The 20,392-nt window shown below is 44.3% G+C and overlaps 1 protein-coding gene across 2 annotated transcripts; it reads left to right on the plus strand.

Annotated features, from left to right (window-relative positions):
• Nucleotides 1–1,491: 1,491 nt before the first annotated feature.
• LOC143495317 (solute carrier family 2, facilitated glucose transporter member 9-like) lies at nucleotides 1,492–17,271 on the plus strand. 2 transcript variants are annotated; one of them, XM_076992519.1, is made up of 12 exons: nucleotides 1,492–1,537; nucleotides 3,969–4,064; nucleotides 11,202–11,362; nucleotides 11,694–11,818; nucleotides 12,408–12,537; nucleotides 12,641–12,789; nucleotides 13,065–13,252; nucleotides 13,832–13,942; nucleotides 14,108–14,209; nucleotides 14,517–14,592; nucleotides 15,191–15,318; nucleotides 15,759–17,271. In XM_076992519.1, the coding sequence occupies exons 1-12, from the start codon at nucleotides 1,514–1,516 to the stop codon at nucleotides 15,939–15,941; spliced, it is 1,473 nt and encodes a 490-aa protein (XP_076848634.1). In that variant the 5' UTR covers nucleotides 1,492–1,513; the 3' UTR covers nucleotides 15,942–17,271. The 2 variants fall into 2 exon arrangements, with proteins under 2 accessions (XP_076848634.1, XP_076848643.1); XM_076992528.1 differs by lacking the exon at nucleotides 14,108–14,209.
• The last annotated feature ends 3,121 nt before the right edge of the window (nucleotides 17,272–20,392 follow it).

Consider the following 20,392-nt stretch of genomic DNA (forward strand, 5'->3'; position numbering starts at 1 on the left):
CCCGGCGGAGTCCATGGAGGGGATCCTGGAGGGTGAGGAGGAGAATATGGACACGGCGGAGGAGCTCCCTCGCGCTGCACCTGGCGCATACGACAGCCGTGCTGCACCGGGCGCGTACGACAGCCGTGCTGCACCGGGCGCGTACGACAGCCGCGCTGCACCGGGCACGTCCGCCCGCCGCGCTGCACCTGGCGCGTCCACCCGCCGCGCTGCACCCAGTGGAGGGTTCGCAGCGAAGGCAGGAGGGGGACTGCCCAACGCAGCGCCAGCAGCACCAGATCTCTCTCCCCTACTCGCTCTCCTCCTGGCGCGAAGCCTGGCGCCCATGTCGTGTGTGTGTGTGTTCCAGTGTTTGTCAGTCTTCCCCTTTGTGTACCTAACCCATTTTTCGCTCTTGTGCCACTATGTGTAAGCATGCCTGTGTGTGTGTTTGTGAATGTTCCGTTCAGTGTGTCTAACGTCTTTTCCCCCGTCTTCCCAGGGAGGGTGTGCTAGGCAATTTGTAACGGGCGCTTCGCCAAGGGCAGTCACCTCCCAGACGCAGGACTGAGCGCGTCGGATCCGCCCATCATCGTGGGTTCGGGGCACTCGGTCCTGTTGGCACCCCGGGACAGGTAGTGCCCTTGGAGGGGGCGTCTGTCACATTGAGGACCCCAGCCCCTCCCTTTTGGGCGTGTGTCAACGTTGTCCACGTGCTTTGTCTGCGTCAGTGGATATCCGTGGTTAGGGTTTTGTCGTGTGATTAATAAGTCTCACCTGTGAATCATCTCGTGATCACGTGGGGCTAATGTGGTTTGTCTATTTAATGTGCGCTCGCGCAGTGTCCTGTGCTCGTCGTTGTCTACAGTCTGCACGTTGTGTGCTGTGTGTGAGTGTTTATCGTGCGCTGATTGCGCAATACCTGTTGTTAAAAATAAAGTGACTGTGAGCGAACAACCGGACTCGTGTCTCGTCCGTCTCTCTGGCGCCACCGCCACAAGTGATATTATTACCAGAAATATGACTAACATGCCTTTTGCAAAAAATCGTAATAGTAATTGTTATGTTGTTACAATGTTATAATATTATTTTGTGTTGTTATCATGGCTGTTGGGAGGTTAAATATGTAAGATAAATCAGCTGGAAGATAATACTTTGAATTTCTCTCTCTGTCTGTCTGTCTGTCTCACTCTCATTAAATGTTAGATGTGTTTTAAACGTGGTGTAATTTGTATACTATCTTACCCTTCCTGTTTCTTAATAAACATTGTGTACAATGTAATGCACCAGACAAAATACACGTGTATATGTACATATATTACCAGGAGACATAGACAGTGTAGTTTAGTAATAGTTGAAGATGAACACTGTGTCCATATACACTCCACGGTGATTGTCCTGTTCCACTGATAGGATGAAGTTGTGACATTTTAATCCCATGTAAAAAATTAATCTTATTTCCATGAATGTTTAACACAGACAACCATAGATAACTTGAGTCATCACTGTTACACAGGCTTTCATTCAGACAGACATGGAGAGCATTTTAACACAACTGGTAAGAGTTTTATATAATTTAATATGACAAAAATGATAGAAATTTTTGAAGTTTCTTACGTGTCCACAGGCACCTACTCAGTACCTTTTCAGTTTTATTTATGGGATGATTAGGTCTGTTTGCTTAATACAATTAAGGTAATCTGATCTAATTTGGGGCTGCAAACATGCCAGTTTCTGCTGCTCTGGATGTGTCTACGTTGCACCAAAGTGCCTGTAGCACCTTGTGGAGAATTTCTGTAGTTTCGATCCAGGGCCTAGAGGGGCTTTATATGTTCATTAAATGTGGAGAGGGACTAGGAAAAGTATTGAAGCTCTGTAAGTCATCAGATTTGTCTGGGTTACAAATAACAGAGGACATTTTGACATGACATTTTGAGTTGTTAATTTTTTTATTCTGAAAGACTGACTCTTTTAAATTTAAAGATTTTTTGTGTAAGAAAATATTCTGTGTTTTGACTAACTGAAACTTGAGTTGTTAGTGCATGTGCTGTAGAAGCTCTATGTGATGTTGGGGACATGACGGGGAGCACAGACGTGTGCAGATGCAGGACGGCTTTTATAATGATCCTAATCAGAATACACAAGAGGTCAAATACAGAGAGCAGATGATCCAGAAAAACATAATCCAAAGAGTCACAAAATGGTCCAATATTGAAACAAGCAGGAGCAGAAATACCATAAGACAACATGTAATTACAATCCAAAAAATGTTGAGTATGCTTACTAAGTTTTGGCAATATACAAAATGTCACAAGGCAGAATCCAGGTATATACACTATATATACACTATATAGGTATATACACTATATAATGAATATAAGTATTCACTCACTGATCCAAATGATCAGAATCAGGTGTTCCAATCACTTTTGTGGTCACAGGTGTATAAAATTAAGCACCTAGGCATGCAGACTGTTTTTACAACCATTTGTGAAAGAATGGTTCGCTCTCTGGAGCTCAGTGAATTCTTGTGTGGAACTGTCATAGGATGCCACCTGTGCAACAAATCCAGTCGTGAAATTTCCTTGCTCCTAAATATTCCACAGTCAACTGTCAGCTGTATTATAAGAAAATTGAAGTGTTTGGGAACCACAGCAACTCAGCCACGAAGTGGTAGGACACGTAAACTGACGGAGTGGGATCAGCGGATGCTGAAGCGCATGGTGTGAAGAGGTCACCACTTTTCTGCAGATTAGCTCAAGAACAGTGCGCAGAGAGCTTCATGGAATGGATTTCCATGGTCAAGCAGCTGCATCCAAGCCATACATCACCAAGTACAATGCAAAGCATCGGATGCAGTGGTGTAAAGCACACTGCCACGGGATTTTAGAGCAGTGGAGGCACGTTTTCTGGAGTAACAAATCGCGCTTCTCCATCTCGCAATCTGATGGATGAGTCTGGGTTTGGCAGTTGCCAGGAGAACGGTACTTGCCTGACTGCATTGTGCCAAGCGTAAAGTTTGGTGGAGAGGGGATTATGGTGTGGGGTTGTTTTTCAGAACCTGGCCTTTGCCCCTTAGTTCCAGTGAAAGGAACTCTGAATGATTCAGCATACCAAGACATTTTGGACACTTCAATACTCCCAACTTTGTGGGAACAGTTTGGAGCTGGCCCCTTCCTCTTCCAACATGACTGTGCACAAAGCAAGGTCCATAAAGACATGGATGGCAGAGTCTGGTGTGAATGAACTTGACTGGCCTGCACAGAGTCCTCCCCTCAACACAATAGAACACCTTTGGGATGCATTAGAGTGGAGACTGAGAGCCAGGCCTTCTCGTCCAACATGTGACCTCACAAATGCGCTTCTGGAAGAATGGTCAAAAAACCCCATAAACATAGTCCTAAACATTGTGGACAGCCTTCCCAGAAGAGTTGAAGCTGTTCTATCTGCAAAGGGTGGACCGTTATATTGAACCTTATGGATTAGGAATGGAATGTGTGTGTCAATAAACCCTGGTCTCTCCAGCACTAGTGTCCGCCCCCTACCTCCACACTGTTACAGACTGATAGCTTACAAATAAACCTAGATCACATGAAAGTTAACATAAACACGAGAGTAGGAGTATCTTGGGGAAGGCAACACACATATGAAGCTAATGACATGAAACAACCACAGTAGACTTACAATAGAGGACGGAAACACACAGAAACCAAACCAATTACATAAAGACTAGAACCAACTGACAAGACAATGGGCGAGGAGACAGAAAAGGCGTGAATAACAGGAGGGAAGAAAAAAACAAGGAGACCGAAGCGAAGACGAAACTAAGGGAACATGAAAGCACGATACATAGGAGGGGGTGGAGCTAGATTTGGAGCTGACAATTTGTAGTAATAAATGTAATCTTAATGTAACTTAATGTAAGTAAACACCCTAAGTAACATGAACTGACTGATTGTGCTAATAAATGTCTTGTTTGACTGCTGCAGGTCCAGGGCAAGGCTCTGCTCTTTATTGTCGTTCTTGGGCTTGGAGGTTCCTTCCAGCTTGGAAGTCATCTTACCCTGATTAGCTCCCCATCTCTGGTGAGATAATCACTCAGTTTTAACCTGTAATGAGGACTCTGTCACTGTTAAATTCTAAGAAATGTTTTTATTCAGGCTGAGAAATATGTTTTAATAGAATGAGAAGGACATTTATAAATAACTGGTTAAACTAGAAATTAGTTTATATAGACATATATGATGATCTTAGATTACTGTATCATACTCTGATATGCGGGATCTATCATGGTGTAGACAGGAAGAGAAATGGAGTAGGGGTAATCCTGAAGGATGAGTTTAGTAAGAGTGTAGTGGAGGTAAAGAGTAAGTGACAGGGTTATCTGTGTAAAGTTGGAGATTGATGGGGTGATTATGAATGTCATCAGTCCTTATGCACCTCAGGTAGGTTGTGATTTGGAGGAGAAAGAGGAATTCTGGAGAGTTAGTTGAAGTTGTTTTGCAGGTTCCTAAAGAAGAGAGCGTGGTTATTGAAGCGGATTTAAATGGACATGTTGGTGGAGGGAAGAGTGGTGATGAGGAGGTGTTGGGTAGATATGGTGTTAATGAAAGGAATACGGAAGGACAAATGGTGGTAGATTTTGCTAAAAGGATAAAGATGGCTGTAGTTAAAGAAAAAGGAAGAGCACAGGGTAACGTATAAGAGTGGGGGAAGATGCACACAGGTAGACTATATCCTCTGTGGGAGACGAAACCTGAAAGAGGTTAGTGATTGCAAGGTGTTACCAGGGGAGAGTGTAGCTAAACAGCATAGGATGGTGATATGTAGGATGGTTTTGGGGTGAAGAGGAAGAGAGTGAGAGTGAAACATAAGATCAGGTGGTGGAAGTTAAAGGATGAGGACTGTGGTGTAAAATTCAGGGATGAGGTGAGGCAGGTACTGGGTAATGGTGGTGGTGTTCTGGATACCTGGGATGAGACTTCAAATGCAGTGAGGGATGTGGCTAGGAAGGTACTTGGTGTGACCTCAGGATAGAGGAAGATAGACAAGGAGTCGTGGTGGTGGAATGAGGAAGTTCAGGAAAGTTTGAGAGGAAAGCGGTTGGCTAAAAAGAATTGAGATTTTCAGCGAGATTAAGAAAGTAGACAGAGGTACAAGGAGATGTGTCGTAAGGCAAAGAGAGCAGAGGCAGAAGCTAAAGAGAAGGCATATAGCAAGCTGCATGTGATGTTGGACATTAAGGAAGGGGAAAAGGATCTGTACAGATTGTCCAGACAGAGAAACCGTGATGGGCAGGATGTGCAGCAGGTTAGCATGATAAAGGATAAAGATGGAAATGTGTTGTCTGGTGAGGAGAGTGTCTTGGAAAGGTGGAAGGAGTATTTTGAGGAACTGATGAATTAAGAGAATGAAAGGGAAAGTGTGATGTTCGTGGGTCGGCGAAGGACGAGACACAGAATCCCTCTTGACTGACGTCACTTTCAGTTTTATTAAACAAAAATTGCGCAATAGCGCACGAGCAACATATACTTCACACACACAGCAACGTGTAGACTCTAGACAACGACGAGCACAGGACACTGCGCGAGCGCACATTAAATAGACAAACCACATTAGCCCCACGTGATTATGAGACGAGTCACAGGTGAGACAGATTATCACACGACATAACCATAACCACGTAGATCCACTGACGCAGACGATGCACGTGGACAACGTAAACACACGCCCAAAAGGGAGGGGCCGGGGTCCTCAACGTGACAGACGCCCCCTCCAAGGGCACTACCCATCCCGGGGTGCCAACAGGGCCCAGTGCCCCAATCCACGACGATGGGCGGGTCCGACACGCTCAGTCCTGCGTCTGGGAGGTGACCACCCTCTGTGAAGCGTCCGCCACAGACCGCCTAGAACACCCTCCCTGGGAATACAGGGGAGAAGACATTAGACAAACACAACGGAACAGATACAAACACACAAACAGGCACGCTTACACACATAGGCACAAACGGGAAGAGGGGGTTTGGTAAACATACGGGCAGACTTACAAACACTGGCACACACACACACGAAACAGGCGCCAGGCTGCGCGCCAGGAGAAGAGCGATGAGGGGAGAGAGATCGGGAGCTGCAGGTGCTGCAGCGAACGGTCCTCCTCCAGCCTTTGCTGCGAAGCCTCCGCCCGGTGCAGCACGGCTGGCGGACGCGCCTGGTGCAGCGCGGCTGGCGGACTCTTCCCCCAGCTGGCCGTATGGTACGCCCACCTCGCTTTGCGACCGCCCTCTGGAGTCGACAGTGGGCGCGTCCACTTCCATTTCGGTCGCCTCGCTGCCCCGGCTCCAACTCATGGGCTGCTCCGGGTTACCACCCCGGGAGCAGTCCATCATCTCTCCTCCGGAGTGATCGGAGGACGGGGTCCACTTCCCTTTCTCCCTCCCGGCCGACAGTTCCGAGGGGGGAGGGCTCTTTTCTTCCTCCTCGGTATAGGAGCCCTCGGACGGAGGGTAATCCCCGTTCTCCTCCTCCTCCCCACCGTCCTCTACAGTGGGAGAGGGACTTACGGGCGGAGGGAGGTAGTCCTCTTCCTCTGAGTCCTCCTCCTCCTCTTCACCGTTGTCGATGGTGGTATCGTCGCTCACCGATGGGGAGTAGGCTTCCTCCCCTTCCCCACCGTAGTCAACGGTGGAGGCGTCACATAGCGACAGAGGGTAGGCTTCCACCTCGTCATCTTGCTCCTCCTTCCCACCATAGTCGACGGTGGAGGCGTCGCATAGCGACGGAGGGTAGGCTTCCACCTCGTCTTCCTGCTCCTCCTCCTCGGAGTCCTCCTCCCCGAACTCGCTCTCTGGGGTGGACTCGGTAGCACCAAAGACGCACGAGCCCACCCTCAGAGGCGAGAGGGCGCGGGCTAGAGGAGCGTGTTGTTCCCTCCATATACACATCGCGCCCTGGCGGAGGGCTTCTGCCATCTCGGGGTCCCTGTTCTCGAGCCCCCGGGCTGTGGCCAGCTGGTAGGCACACACCGGGTCCTCTTCCAGCTCCTCGACCGACGGTGTGGCCTCTTGGTCCGTGGAGGAGCCCTCCTCCACAGGCTCGCCCTCTGGCGTCCGTGTTGACCCGTAGAACTCGGGGACGCTTACACGCACGGGCGAGAGTCCCCGGGAAGGAGAGGGGTGCCTCTCCTCCCACACCCGCGCAGCTGTCCGGCGGTATTCTTCCGCCAACTCAGGTATGGAGGTCTCCCGAGCCGCGCACAGCAGGTATGAACACTGGGTCCTGCATAAGCTGCGCCAGAGTCGGCGGGGCTTTGCGGCGCGGGGGGGAGGAAGAAGAGCGGTGGTGCCGCTTGCTGGGGCGATGTGCCTTCTTAGGCCGGGTGGTGTAGCCTGGCATGTTGGTGTCTCTTCACGGCTCGTCGTTCTGTGACGTTCGTGGGTCGGCGAAGGACGAGACACAGAATCCCTCTTGACTGACATCACTTTCAGTTTTATTAAACAAAGATTGCGCAATAGCGCACGAGCAACTTCACACACACAGCAACGTGTAAACTCTAGACAACAACGAGCACAGGACACTGCGCGAGCGCACATTAAATAGACAAACCACATTAGCCCCACGTGATTACAAGACGAGTCACAGGTGAGACAGATTATCACACGACATAACCATAACCATGTAGATCTACTGACGCAGACGATGCACGTGGACAACGTAAACACACGCCCAAAAGGGAGGGGCCGGGGTCCTCAACGTGACAGAAAGAAGGTTAGAAGAGGTAGAGGTTGTGAATCAGAAAGTGCCCCAGGTGAGCAAGGAGAAAGTAAAGGCTGCAATTCGGAGAATGAAATGTGGTAAGGCAGTTGGACCAGATGATATTCCAGTGGAGGCATGGAAATGTTTGGGAGAGACAGCAGTGGAGTTTTTGTCTGGGTTATTTAACAGAATCTTGGAAGGTCAGAAGATACCTGTGGAGTGGAGACGAAGCATAATGGTGCCAATAAGGGTGACGTTCAGAGCTGTAGTAATTACAGGGGAATAAAGTTGATCAGTCACAGCCTGAAAATCTGGGAAAGAGTAGTGGACAGAGGTGGGACCAAGTCAGTGTTTTGCAAGTCTCAAGTAAGTCCAAGTCTTTATACCTCAAGTCCCGAGTCAAGTCTCAAGCAAAGACACTCAAGTCAAGTCAAGTCTCGAGTCAAGACAGGCATCAGTCAAGTCAAGTCCCAAGTCTGAAACTTGGAAGTCCTTTCGAGTCTTTTTTTTTTTTTTTTTTTTACCAATGTTGCAGGTATATTTTAAATGTAAATAATAGACATGCGTTCTTTTTAAAATCTGTATTCTCCTCAAATCTTGATAAAACATGTGCAACTGAAAACACGAAGTATTAAAAAAAATTAAAATTACACCTCTTTATTGCACAGTTCAATTTGTTAAACTTAGCTGCAAAAATATTCATACTTTAAACTACAATTTTCCAGAAATAAATATTCTGTGAAAAAGTCATAAGTAGAACTCCATGTTCAAATAAAAAGTGCTGATATTTTCACAGTACAATACAAAGAACCATAACAGCATTTTCCCTCTCTTCTCTTATCTGGTTTCTTGGAGAACATGTGTGAGTGACACAAGACAAACAAATATAAGAACTGAACAATTAACAGGAATCTGCAACTTTAGACATTTCAGTAAACTATTCTGCATTGCATTTCCTGGCCAAAAGTCTGTATGTCATTTGTGCACGATGAATGATGTCCCCATAGCTGAAAACTCGCTCCACTTTTGTCAATATATTTTTTTCTCGACGTAGATGTCTTCAAATACACAATCCATGCTGAGATAGAACTGGATATTATGATGGTGACAGAGAGAGGCTCTCTTCCCCGAGTTCAGATACAGAACCCAGGGTTGCCAACTCTCACGCATTGAGCGTGAGACACATGCATTTGACCGTCTTCACACGCTCTCACGCCACACGTCCGATTTCTCACGACGGAAAAAAATCTAGTTTATTTACCTCTGATCCACATCTATGATTCAATGAGTTACTAGTTCGCTCTGGCACCAACCCCTGGCGATCGATCGATCGCGATATAATACTTAATTTGTGTCCATTTTACACCCCGCCCGGTAAAAATTTACGTTCGCCAACCCCCCATTTGATTGGTTGTGCTGCAGCTCATGCACACACACGTACAGAGTATGGAAAAGCAGAGGACTGGTCTGCGTCAGAAGGACGGAAATGAAATTAATGGGGCGCACTTTATAAATATTAATATGCGTTTTAAAATTTAGATTTGGTGTAAAAAAAAATCAAGTCTTTGCAAGTAAACAGGTTCAAGTCCAATTCAAGTCCCAAGTTATTGGTGTAAAAGTCCAAGTCAAGTCTAAGTCTCTGAATATTTTTTCAAGTCAAGTCAAAAGTCTTAATATTAATGACTCGAGTCTGACTCGAGTCCAAGTCATGTGACTCGAGTCCCCACCTCTGGTAGTGGAAGCTAGGCTTAGAGGAGAGGTAGAGATCTGTGAGCAGCAGTATGGTTTCATGCCAGCTAAGTGCACCACAGATGCTATGTTTGTTTTGAGAGTGTTAATGGAGAAGTATAAGGAAGGACAGCAGGAGTTACATTGTGTGTTTGTTGATTTAGAGAAAGCTTATGATAGAGTACCGAGACAGGAGCTGTGGTATTGTATGAGGAAGTCAGGAGTAGCAGAAAAGTATGTGAGGGTAGTGCAGGATATGTATGCGAACTGTGTGACATGAGTGAGATGTGCGTAGGAATGACAGATGGATTTAAAGTGGGGGTAAGACTACATCAGGGATCAGCCCTGAGTCCCTTCCTGTTCGCATTTGTCATGGACAGACTGACGGACGAGGTTAGGCAGGAGTCCCCTTGGACTATGATGTTTGCTGATGACAATGTGATCTGTAGTGAGAGTAGAGAGCAGGTGGAGGTGAGCTTGGAAAGATGGAGATATGGTTTGGAGAGCAGGGGAATGAAAGAGAGCATGAGTAAAACAGAGTACATGTGTGTGAATGAGAGGGCAGACGGTGGGCAGGTCCAGTTACAAGGAGTTGATTTGGTGAAGGTTGACGAGTTTACCTACTTAGGGTCGAGGTTACAGAGTAATGGAGAAAGTGAAAGAGAGGTAAAGAAGAGAGTGCAGGCAGGGTGGTGTGGATGGCATAAAGTGTCTGGGGTGATCTGTGATAGAAGGGTGTCGGCTAGAATGAAAGGAAAGATCTATGGGACAGTAGTGAGACCTGCTATGTTGTATGGACTGGAGACAGTGGCACTGACAAAGAGACAGGTGAGGGAGATGGAGGTGTCTGAGATGAAGATGTTGAGATTCTCATTTGGAGTGACGAGGAAGGATAAGATCAGAAATGAGTTTATTAGAGGATCAGCACATGTAGCATGTTTTGGAGATAAAGTTAGAGAAGCAAGATTGAGATGGTTTGGTCATGTACAGAGGAGGGAGGAGAGGTATATTGGTACATATTGGTACATTGGTACAGAGGTATATTGGTACATATCAGAAGGCCATACTCAGTTCCTTGTGTCATGCTTTATGACTCCGGGTCCAGCACCAGATGGGTTTCAGTCACACATGTGTCACGTTGAGGACCCAGGCCCCTCCCTTTTGGGCGTGTGTATACGTGGTCCACGTGCTTTGTCTGCGTCTGTGAAACTCCGTGGTGAGGCCTATGTCACGTGATAATCTGTCTCAACTGTGAATCGTCTCGTAATCACATGGGGCTAATGTGGTCTGTCTATTTAATGTGCGCTCGCGCAGTGTCCTGTGCTCGTCGTTGTCTACAGTCTACATGTTGTGTGCGTTGTGTTGCTGTTTCTCGTGCGCTGTTGCGCAATATCTGTCTAAAATAAAAGTGACGTCTGTCGCCACAAGAGGGATCCGTGTCTCATCCTTCACCACGACCCCATCGTCACAACATGCAGTCATCGAATCCAGACTAGGAGTCATACAAACCCAGAAGACTTCTGTTGCTTATTGTGCAATTTCTTATTTGATTCCTTTGTGCTGTCCTGTGTCAACCAGAGGACAATAGGTCCCCCTCAGAGTCTTGGTTCCTCTCAAAATTTCTTCCTCATACTGTCATAGGGAGTTGCCTTTGGTTAGTTCAATGGGGACTTTATGACAGCTGTTACTGTAAAAAGCAGTATATAAATACATTTCATTTGGACTTTTTTTACTTTTGACAGTTCATTAAGGCGTTCATAAACAGCAGCTGGACACAGCGGTATGGTGGCCCTCCAGGAGAGAACTCAGCCAGAATGGTCTGGTCTGCTGTGGTGTCCTCGTTTGCTTTAGGTGGACTCTTTGGTGCCATCAGTGTCCGGTGGGTCACCAACTACCTGGGCAGGTGAGAGTTCCTATGTTTCTTGATCAGTGCTTAAAAGTGAAAGCAGTTATGATGAGTAGGTTAAAGGGGTAAGTTATAAGGGGCAAACAGAATAACACTGTGCGCCTTATAATCATTGTATCTCAATGTATTGCAAAGGTTATTAGTTAATTGCTAGCTAATTGTACAGTATAACAATAGAGTTCAGTAATAAAAATTGCAGAATACCTCAGTTTCCAGAGAAACATTTCAGACACTTTACTTGCAGAGCTGATGAAGTACTGTCTGAAACATCCTGTTTCTTCTATGCATAAGTAAACACTATAACTAATATAAATTCCGTTATTCACAGAAAGAGGGCCATGCTCTGGAACAATGTGATCAACATTGTAGCTTCAGCCATCATGTGCACATGCAGAGCTGCAAACTCGTTTGAGATGATCATGCTGTCTCGATTCCTGTTTGGTTTAGCCACAGGTAACTCTTTACAGCTGACATAGCTAGAGACAGTCTTGTTCAATAACACTAATACAAATGATGCTGTCACGCTACAGCCCCGAATCCCTCCCTTCGGGCGTGTGTTAATGTTGTCCATGTCTTTAGATGTACGTCCGTGGGTGTGGCTGGGTGTGTGTGTGTTCACTTGTCACTAATGTGTTTCACGCGGTGCTTGTTAGGCTACGTGTATATAGTGTGTGTGTTTGTATCGTTTGGTGCTCGTCTTTAATGTGACATTGTGTGTAGTAGACTGTTTCAGCACGCCATGAGCGTGTACTGCTGTTACGATACGCCGTGAGCGTGTCCAGCGTCAAGCCTAATAATCGTAGCCTTTGAATGCACCTCGTCTTTGCATCCTCGACTCCCTCGCACCCGTTACAGATGCAGTCTTTTCATATCCCAGATTTTATGATATAATCATCTAAGATAGTGAAAACTTTAATCTTTAATAATGGAAATACTAATACTAATACTACTACTACTACTACTACTACTACTACTACTAATAATAATAATAATAATAATAATAATAATAATAATAATAATAATAATAATGGATCTTGATTAGGGTTAGGTGGGAACATCCATGTTCTCTACCTGGGAGAGAGCTCACCCAAGGAGATCAGAGGGGTCGTGACCCTTACTGTTGCTACGTTCATGGCCATTGGAAAGCTGACGGGCCAGATCATGGGCCTGAGGTGAAGTATAATGTTAGTTAATGTTAGTATAATGCTGTTTATGTTTATCCCTCTGTGGAGTTTAGTTTCAACTTTAACACTATCTAATGTGCTACCCCCACAGTGAGCTCCTGGGCCGGGAGGAGTTCTGGAATATTCTGCTCTGTGTTCCAGCATTTTTCTCCCTGATTCAGATGGTAACGTTGCCTTTCTTCCCTGAAGCACCAAGATACTTACTGATAGAGAAAGAGGACACTGATCAATGTAGAAAAGGTACAAATCTACATACATAATTTTACCATGCCTGTTTTAAATGTTTATATAAATGTTTGTTAAATGTTTAGGGGGGTCTGGCAATCGAAACCACAACCATCTGGTCACAAGGCCAGGTCTCTAACCACCAGTGTGTGTGTGTGTGTGTGTGTGTGTGTGTTTGTGCGTGTGTTTGTGCGTGTGTGTTTGTGCGTGTGTGTGTGTGTGTGTGTGTGTGTGTGTGTGTGTGTGTGTGTGTGTGTGTGTGTGTGTGTGTGTGTGTGTGTGTGTTGCAGCGCTGCAGTGTCTGTGGGGACCTGGAGAGTATGAGAAGGAGATTGAGGAGATGTTGGAGGAGCAGGCGTCTCTGAAAGGAGAGCGGAGTAAGACTCTACAGGAGCTGCTGAGGGACAAGAGTGTACGCTGGCAGCTCCTCACTCTGCTGGTCCTCATTGAAGGCATCCAATTCTGTGGCATTTCAGGGGTAAACCGCAAAAATTAAATATTACAGTATTTAGTTAAGCAGTCATAGTCGTAGTGGTGGTAATCATTTACTGACTGTTATGTCACAGTTCACAGTTACTGTCTTCTGGCATACAACATCCAGCATTCAACCCATTAAATCCTTCTCCATCCACATTCCCGCTCTTATATAATTTTTGTTTTTTAAATGCAACATAGTGTCACCTCTGAATGATACAGGGAGTCTGAAATGGCACGCAACTCTTGGGTTTTGAGTGTGATGCAGGTTGTGTTATATTTATGTTACATTTTGAATTTCAATAGCAATTAACCATATTAAGAACAGTACAACTATATCAAGACCAATACAATCATATTAAGAACAATGCTAAATGAGTTGTGAGTGGTGCAGCTAGTTGACAATAGTACCACTTTCAACCTAAAAGTGTTAGGGTCACACTCACTTGCTCACTGTTATTCACTGTGATGAGTTAGTATATGTATGAAACTCAGAACAAAAAGCACCGTATATTAGTTTTCAATACGTAATATTCCTGTAAGAGTAATGTTACTTCTTTCCCATGATGCTCTGCTCCCACAGATCAGCATGTTCTCATTCAGCATCTTCCAGGAAGCAGGGATTCCAGTGGACAAGATCCGTTATGTCACCCTGGGAGTGGGGATGTCAGAAATCCTCACTAACATCATGTGTGTGAGTATAATTTCTCAGAGAATCCAGAATTTGCACAGTGTGTGTGTGTGTGTGTGTGTGTGTGTGTGTGTGTGTTGACCAACAGTACAGAAGGAAACCAATAAAAGGTTTTGGAGACAAAAAGATTACAAAAATATTGATTCTGAGTAAGATGTTTGTGCACAGGGTCTGCTGATTGACCGGGTAGGGAGGAGAGTGCTTCTGTGGGCATGTTTTGGTGCTAAGGCAGCCCTCATGGCTTTGATCACCATCACGCTTCAACTAAAGGTGACCAAAACAGCTTTCAGTAGTAGAGAGACAGACCAAAACCTTTTTGCAAATATTTTACAAATGTCTGAACATTTTAAAAAATGTAACTTACACTAGATATATGGGAGAAATAAATATTAAATTCGTTGCTTAGCTCCAGAATTTAACTTGCAGTATAAATTAATTAGGCTAAAAGAGTCAGAGTGTGGACAAGTGCACCTAAAATTGTGTTTAAGACATTGACTCCAGGATTCATAGTGCCACAAAGATCCATGCCTCTAATTTTGATCTATTTGATCTATTTCTTACTCTCTTGCCTCACTAGAACTACGCTTCCTGGATTCCATACAGCACTGTTGGCTACATATTTCTTTTTATCATCTTTTATGGAGGAGGACCAGGTAAGATTATATACAAATATCACAGTTCAGTGAAATGCATGCACAATTTACAACTGCAGTCAATCAGCCTTGACATGGTTGGTATTTCTGTTATCAGTTCAGCACTGAAGCCGCAAGGCTCATGCTGGTAGCAATAACCAGAATCCATTTTACCCAAATTGTTATAATACATGACCAAATCTTCATATACTTGATACAAAAGACGGTATTAAACTATATAATCTAATTTCATGTAAAATAGTTTGGACAGTCCACATTTAAAAGTGAAACAATCATCCATCAGTCTGTGATTCCAGTTGCCCAGGATGGATAGTGTTATAGCATTTAGCATTGAAGTGAAATCGTGTAATCTTCGTGTAATATGCAGTACGTCACCACCACCAAGCCTGTGTGACATTATTTAAAGACTGCATATGGTTTAATAACAGAAACATCAGGTGAACACGTCTTGGCTGTTAGACTATTTTTAAAGTAAGTGGACAATTTTTGACAAAGTGGACAAATCATTGCTTCAGCCCCATCCACTGATGATAATGTGTGAATATCTTCACTTCAATTATGTCAAAAAGGACAAACGTGTCATGAATGTCTTTGACAGCTGGTGTAGCTCCACCCCTGAGCCACGAGATGTTTGTCCAGTCATATCGGTCCGCTGCATTTGTGCTCAGTGGATTTATTATATGGGCAAACTCCTCCATATTTGGATTCATTTTCCCCTTCCTTCTAGTAAGTTTATTACATAACCACAGTAACAGCACATTTGATTATCTTTCCTTTTTATTGTTTTGGATCCTCCTAATTAAGGGATGTGTCAATGAAGCAGTTTACTTAGTGCAGCCAAAATTCATAATTATAGCTATATTGGTTCCGTCATACTCCATATAATCATTATACGATGCTTTTTGAATATTTCTTGTATGCAGTTATGTCTACGGAAATCACTATGCAACAAAGTAAAAAAAAAAACAGGATTATTTTAGCTGTGCAGACATACAAAAGTTCAGCCAATCAAAAACTCATACATTGGATAAACCCCAGGGATAAACCACAGGCATAAACCCCAGGAATTAAGAGATAATTAAACATGGGTTGCTGTAGTAGCTATACGTGGTACAGAAGAGCTCAGCCATTGAAAATCTGATATGTTGCTGTCTTGTGTTCCTCAGGCTGAGCTGAAGTCCCTCACTTTCCTCCTCTTCTCGTTTGTGTGTTTGGCTGCATCTGTCTTCTTCTTCTTCATCCTACCGGAAACAAAAGGCAAAACTCCACTGGAGATCTCGGAGGACTTTAGAAATATCAGAGTATGTGGTTCTCCAAACAAAGACATATGCTTGGAGTCAAAGCTGTAAAAACAAACTTTTACAGATGTGAAATATTTCTGACTGGACTTAATATGCTAAGTAGTTTGATATTAATTAGTGTAAAATACACTAATGAAAAAGTCTGCATTGGACATTTTTTCCTTTTTTGTAATTTGATAAATTATCTTCAATTATCTTTGGTGTGCTCCATTCTGTTCTGTACACAAGATAATATTTAACAACGGTGTGTGACGGCTGTGACGGTGCTTATGTGATGTTTATGTATAAATGTAGCATCTGTAGCCGCATGTGTGGTATGTTCGTTTATGTATAAATGTAGCATCTGTAGCCGCATGTGTGTTATGTTCGTTTATGTATAAATGCATCATCTGTAGCCGCATGTGTGGCAGAGTCCTGCACGGGTCCGTTTTTTGAGACCCGTACCCACCCGTACCCGCAGAGTACGCACCCGTACCCACCCGCGAACCCGTGGCTATTTCAAAGTTAAATCCGTACCCGCCCGGACCCGTTAATATTCTACCCGTTACCCACCCGTGCCCGTGAAAAATCACACAAATCGAAAGTATTCCTATAGAGCACTTTCTTTTTCAATGCGCCTCTGAAAAAACGTCAGTACAACACAAAATAAAATCTACGGTTGCTGTGCTAAGGTTGCTAAAAGTAGCAACTGGTAAAACGCAAGAAAAAAATGTATGTAGCCAACCAGTGCCATAACACAATACAAAACGAGAGGGAACAAATGCCAGTATAATAACTAAATAAAATCACATATGTTCACAGTGGTAGTATCTGCTGTGGCGGGAGCAGCACACTAAGTTCACTCTTGTCGTTTTTCCTTGTTCTAACACGGCCATCCATTTAGCTTTGTAACCACCAAGCAAGCTACAATAAATGCCCGGTACTGCGTTATAACCAGACTCTGCTCATGTTTCCGCTGGAAAAGAACCGAAGTTTGGGTATTACCCCAGAACGGGTGAAGAGTAAAGTTCAGCCCGCTCTGGCTAACGGAGCTCCGGTATAAGATCCCCCTGAGCTTCGCCACCACCATCGGGAGGCGCTAATCAGGCAAAAGGTAACACTATGTTCATTACGTAGCAAATAAAAGCCTACTAAAAATGACCACTTATTCACGAGCTACCCGTGCTACCCACCCGTATTTTAACTTACCCGCCCGCATACCCACCCGTAAAATTTCGGTATGTGTAAAACCCACCCGTTTCAGCATCTATTTGCCCGTACCCGCGGGTACCCGACCCGGTGCAGGACTCTAATGTGTGGTATGTTCGTTTATGTATAAATGTAGCATCTGTAGCCGCATGTGTGTTATGTTCGTTTATGTATAAATGTAGCATCTGTAGCCGCATGTGTGGTATGTTCGTTATTTCACAATTAACGAGCACATTCGGAGCGTCAACACCAGCGTCTGTGTCCGAGCTCCCCACATCGCGGCTACCCCGAAACACTCACTCCGGTTACCAAGCGGTATGTCTTCCTTTCAAGACGTTGGACTTGATCAGTTCGGCCATTAACGATCCTATAGCGCCAATTACGATTTTAATTGTCTCTAGACCAAGGACGGATTAAGGATAGTCTGGGCCCCTGGGCAAAGGGTTGCACAGGTTTTCACCACTGAGTGAGAGCGTGGGGGAGGGGTAGCCACTATCTACTACAAAAATGCTGTTTTGTGTGTGTGTGTGTGTGTGTGTGTGTGTGTGTGTGTGTGTGTGTGTGTGAGAGAGAGAGAGGGGGGCATGGAGAGGAAGACAGGGAAAAGGTTTTGAGTATATTAACAATGCTGTGTTAATGATATTAAATCAAGTTTAATTATTGTCAAGACCCCTTCACACTGCCTTGAAACATGTCAAACTGTCATTGAATGGTCATTGAATAAGAAGCTGAATAAAATGTTTTGCAATAAATAATCCTCAAACTAAATATCAGGGTTACACGCATATGCAGCCACAGCTACTACAACAAAACCCACTTGCTGTTTCATCATCTGTCACCAAACCAAAATTGTGCCACTCAGTAAAATTAGCTTGCAGTTCTGTTGTATGAAAAGGCACTTTTCATTTCATGCATTCCTTCAGAACTAGAGTGACCACTGGTCTCTTTACTGTTGTTTATTAAAGGGGAAACATGAAACTAGTCAAATGGCTTGTTGTTTTCACATAAGTGAAATCACCACCCTTGGCCAAATTCACTAAATTTAATCGATGTCAAAGATAGCATTCATCAGACAAATTGCTTGTCTTAAATTTAAATAATTTCCATCCATCCATCCATTATCTGAACCGCCTAATCGGGGTCGGGGTCACGGGGGGGCTGGAGCCAATCCCAGCAACTCCAGGCGATGGCAGGGTACACCATGGGCAGGTCGCCAGTCCACCGCATGGCCAACACACGCACGCACGCATGCACACCTACGGCCAATTTAGAGTGACCAATCAACCTAACACGCATGTCTTTGGACCGCGGGAGGAAACCGGAGTACCCAGAGAAAACCCACACAGGCACAGGGAGAACATGCAAACTTCACACAGAGCAGCCCAGACCGAGAATCAAACCCAGACCGCCTTGCTGTGAATCGAATTCAGAAACATTAAGTAAGGGCCTGAATTTGTAGGTCCCTAGAAAGTCAAGGAGCTATGGTAAACGACTTCTATGGAAGTCAAGGGTAGGGCCCCAAAGAGGCCCTGGTGTCAAAGTCCCTAATAGTCAGAGGATCCTTAAAATGGAGGGCCCTAGGAAATAAAAATATATTGTACCATAAATGTTGATAGGCATCGCAAAAAGTTTTTGTCCAGGGCCCTCCCAGGGCCCCCTGACCTCAAGGGCCCCTGGGCGCTGGCCCCACTGGCCCGGTCAGTAATCCAGCCATGCTAACTAGCAACTCACAGCTTTTTTAAAAGCTTATTGTTATTTGCATATTACAGTATTGATAATAGTAGAAGTGTAAGCTTTATAATAGTACATACTTACAGTACATTTACAATAAAACCAATTTATAGCTAAATAGTTATAGGTCAGCCTTTTTTTATTACATATTGTATCTGGTTCAACAATTTTGTGATTGTAGCATTATATAATCACTCCAGAGGCACAGCAACAATTGATGCTGATATTGTCAAACAAATTGACACAGAAAGACAATACTGGCGGGAAGTTTTGAAAAGAGTTGTTGCAGTCATCCAGTTTTTGGGGGAGAGGGGACTTGCTTTCAGGGGAGATGATGAGCTATTAGGATCAGCCCACAATGGTAATTTTTTAGCCAAATTTGACCCATTCCTAGCTGAGCACCTCCAAAGGTTTGGAGGTAAGGGAAAAGGTTCTGTGTCCTACTTATCATCAATAGTGTGTGAAGAATTTATCCATTTAATGGGACAGAGAACAAAGCAGGCAATTGTTAATGAGATCAAAGAATCAAAATACTTCTCTGTTATAGTTGACTCCACTCCAGACCTTGCTCATGTGGACCAACTTACTTTTATTTTCAGGTTTGTTAATAATGACGGACATGTAGTTGAGCATTTTCTAGCTTTTGAGCCTATTGAAAACCATAGTGGGGACAGTTTGGCAGAGTGTGTCGTTGCTATGGTGGAGAATCTGGGCCTAGACTTATCCAACTGTAGGGGCCAGTCATATGATAATGCAAGTAACATGTCGGGAAAGTACAATGGAGTCCATTTACAGTCAACCTTTCCAAATGTCTACATAGCACTTAGACTTTTTTTGACTGTGCCTATCACAAATTGTGAAGGGGAACCAAACTGGCAACTCTTTGCCCAGGGGCCCAGACTATCCTTAATCCATCCTTGCTAGTTAGCAACGTTACACTAGCCTTGAAAAAGGCTGTGAACCTTTCAAAGTTTAATATAGTAAATATAGTAATGTAATATTATATCATGTAATATAATATATTATATAAGCCTTTGAAAAGACTATGAAAAGAATGTAACAGAATATATGCAATATAGTATAGTATAATATAATGTAAAAATATTTATATATATTATAAAATAATATAATGCAGTATAAAGGGCAATGAGCCTTTAAAAAGGCTGTTGGTTGCTGATCTGGTAATAGCAAGGTAAAAGTTGTAGTAAAAGCACAGAGCAAGTTCACAAGCTGAACTGTCTGAATGTGAGGAGTTTTGATACTGGCAGGGGGTTTTATATAGATCTTGCATACTCACTTGGAAGTTCTCGCAACACCTGATTGGCTCAGCCCCCGTGGGAATTTAGGGCAATGTAACAATTTTTCACCACTGAGTGAGAGGGTGGGGGAGGGGTAGCCACTATCTACTACAAAAATGCTGTTTTGTGTGTGTGTGTGTGTGTGTGAGAGAGAGAGAGAGAGAGAGAGGCATGAAGAGGGAGACACGGGAAAGGTTTTGAGTATATAAAAAATGCTGTGTTAATGATATTAAATCAAGTTTAATTATTGTCAAGACCCCTTCACACTGCCTTGAAACATGT

Source organism: Brachyhypopomus gauderio, chromosome 1 (assembly GCF_052324685.1).
Source record: "Brachyhypopomus gauderio isolate BG-103 chromosome 1, BGAUD_0.2, whole genome shotgun sequence".
In the NCBI taxonomy this organism is placed as follows: Eukaryota; Metazoa; Chordata; class Actinopteri; order Gymnotiformes; family Hypopomidae; genus Brachyhypopomus; species Brachyhypopomus gauderio.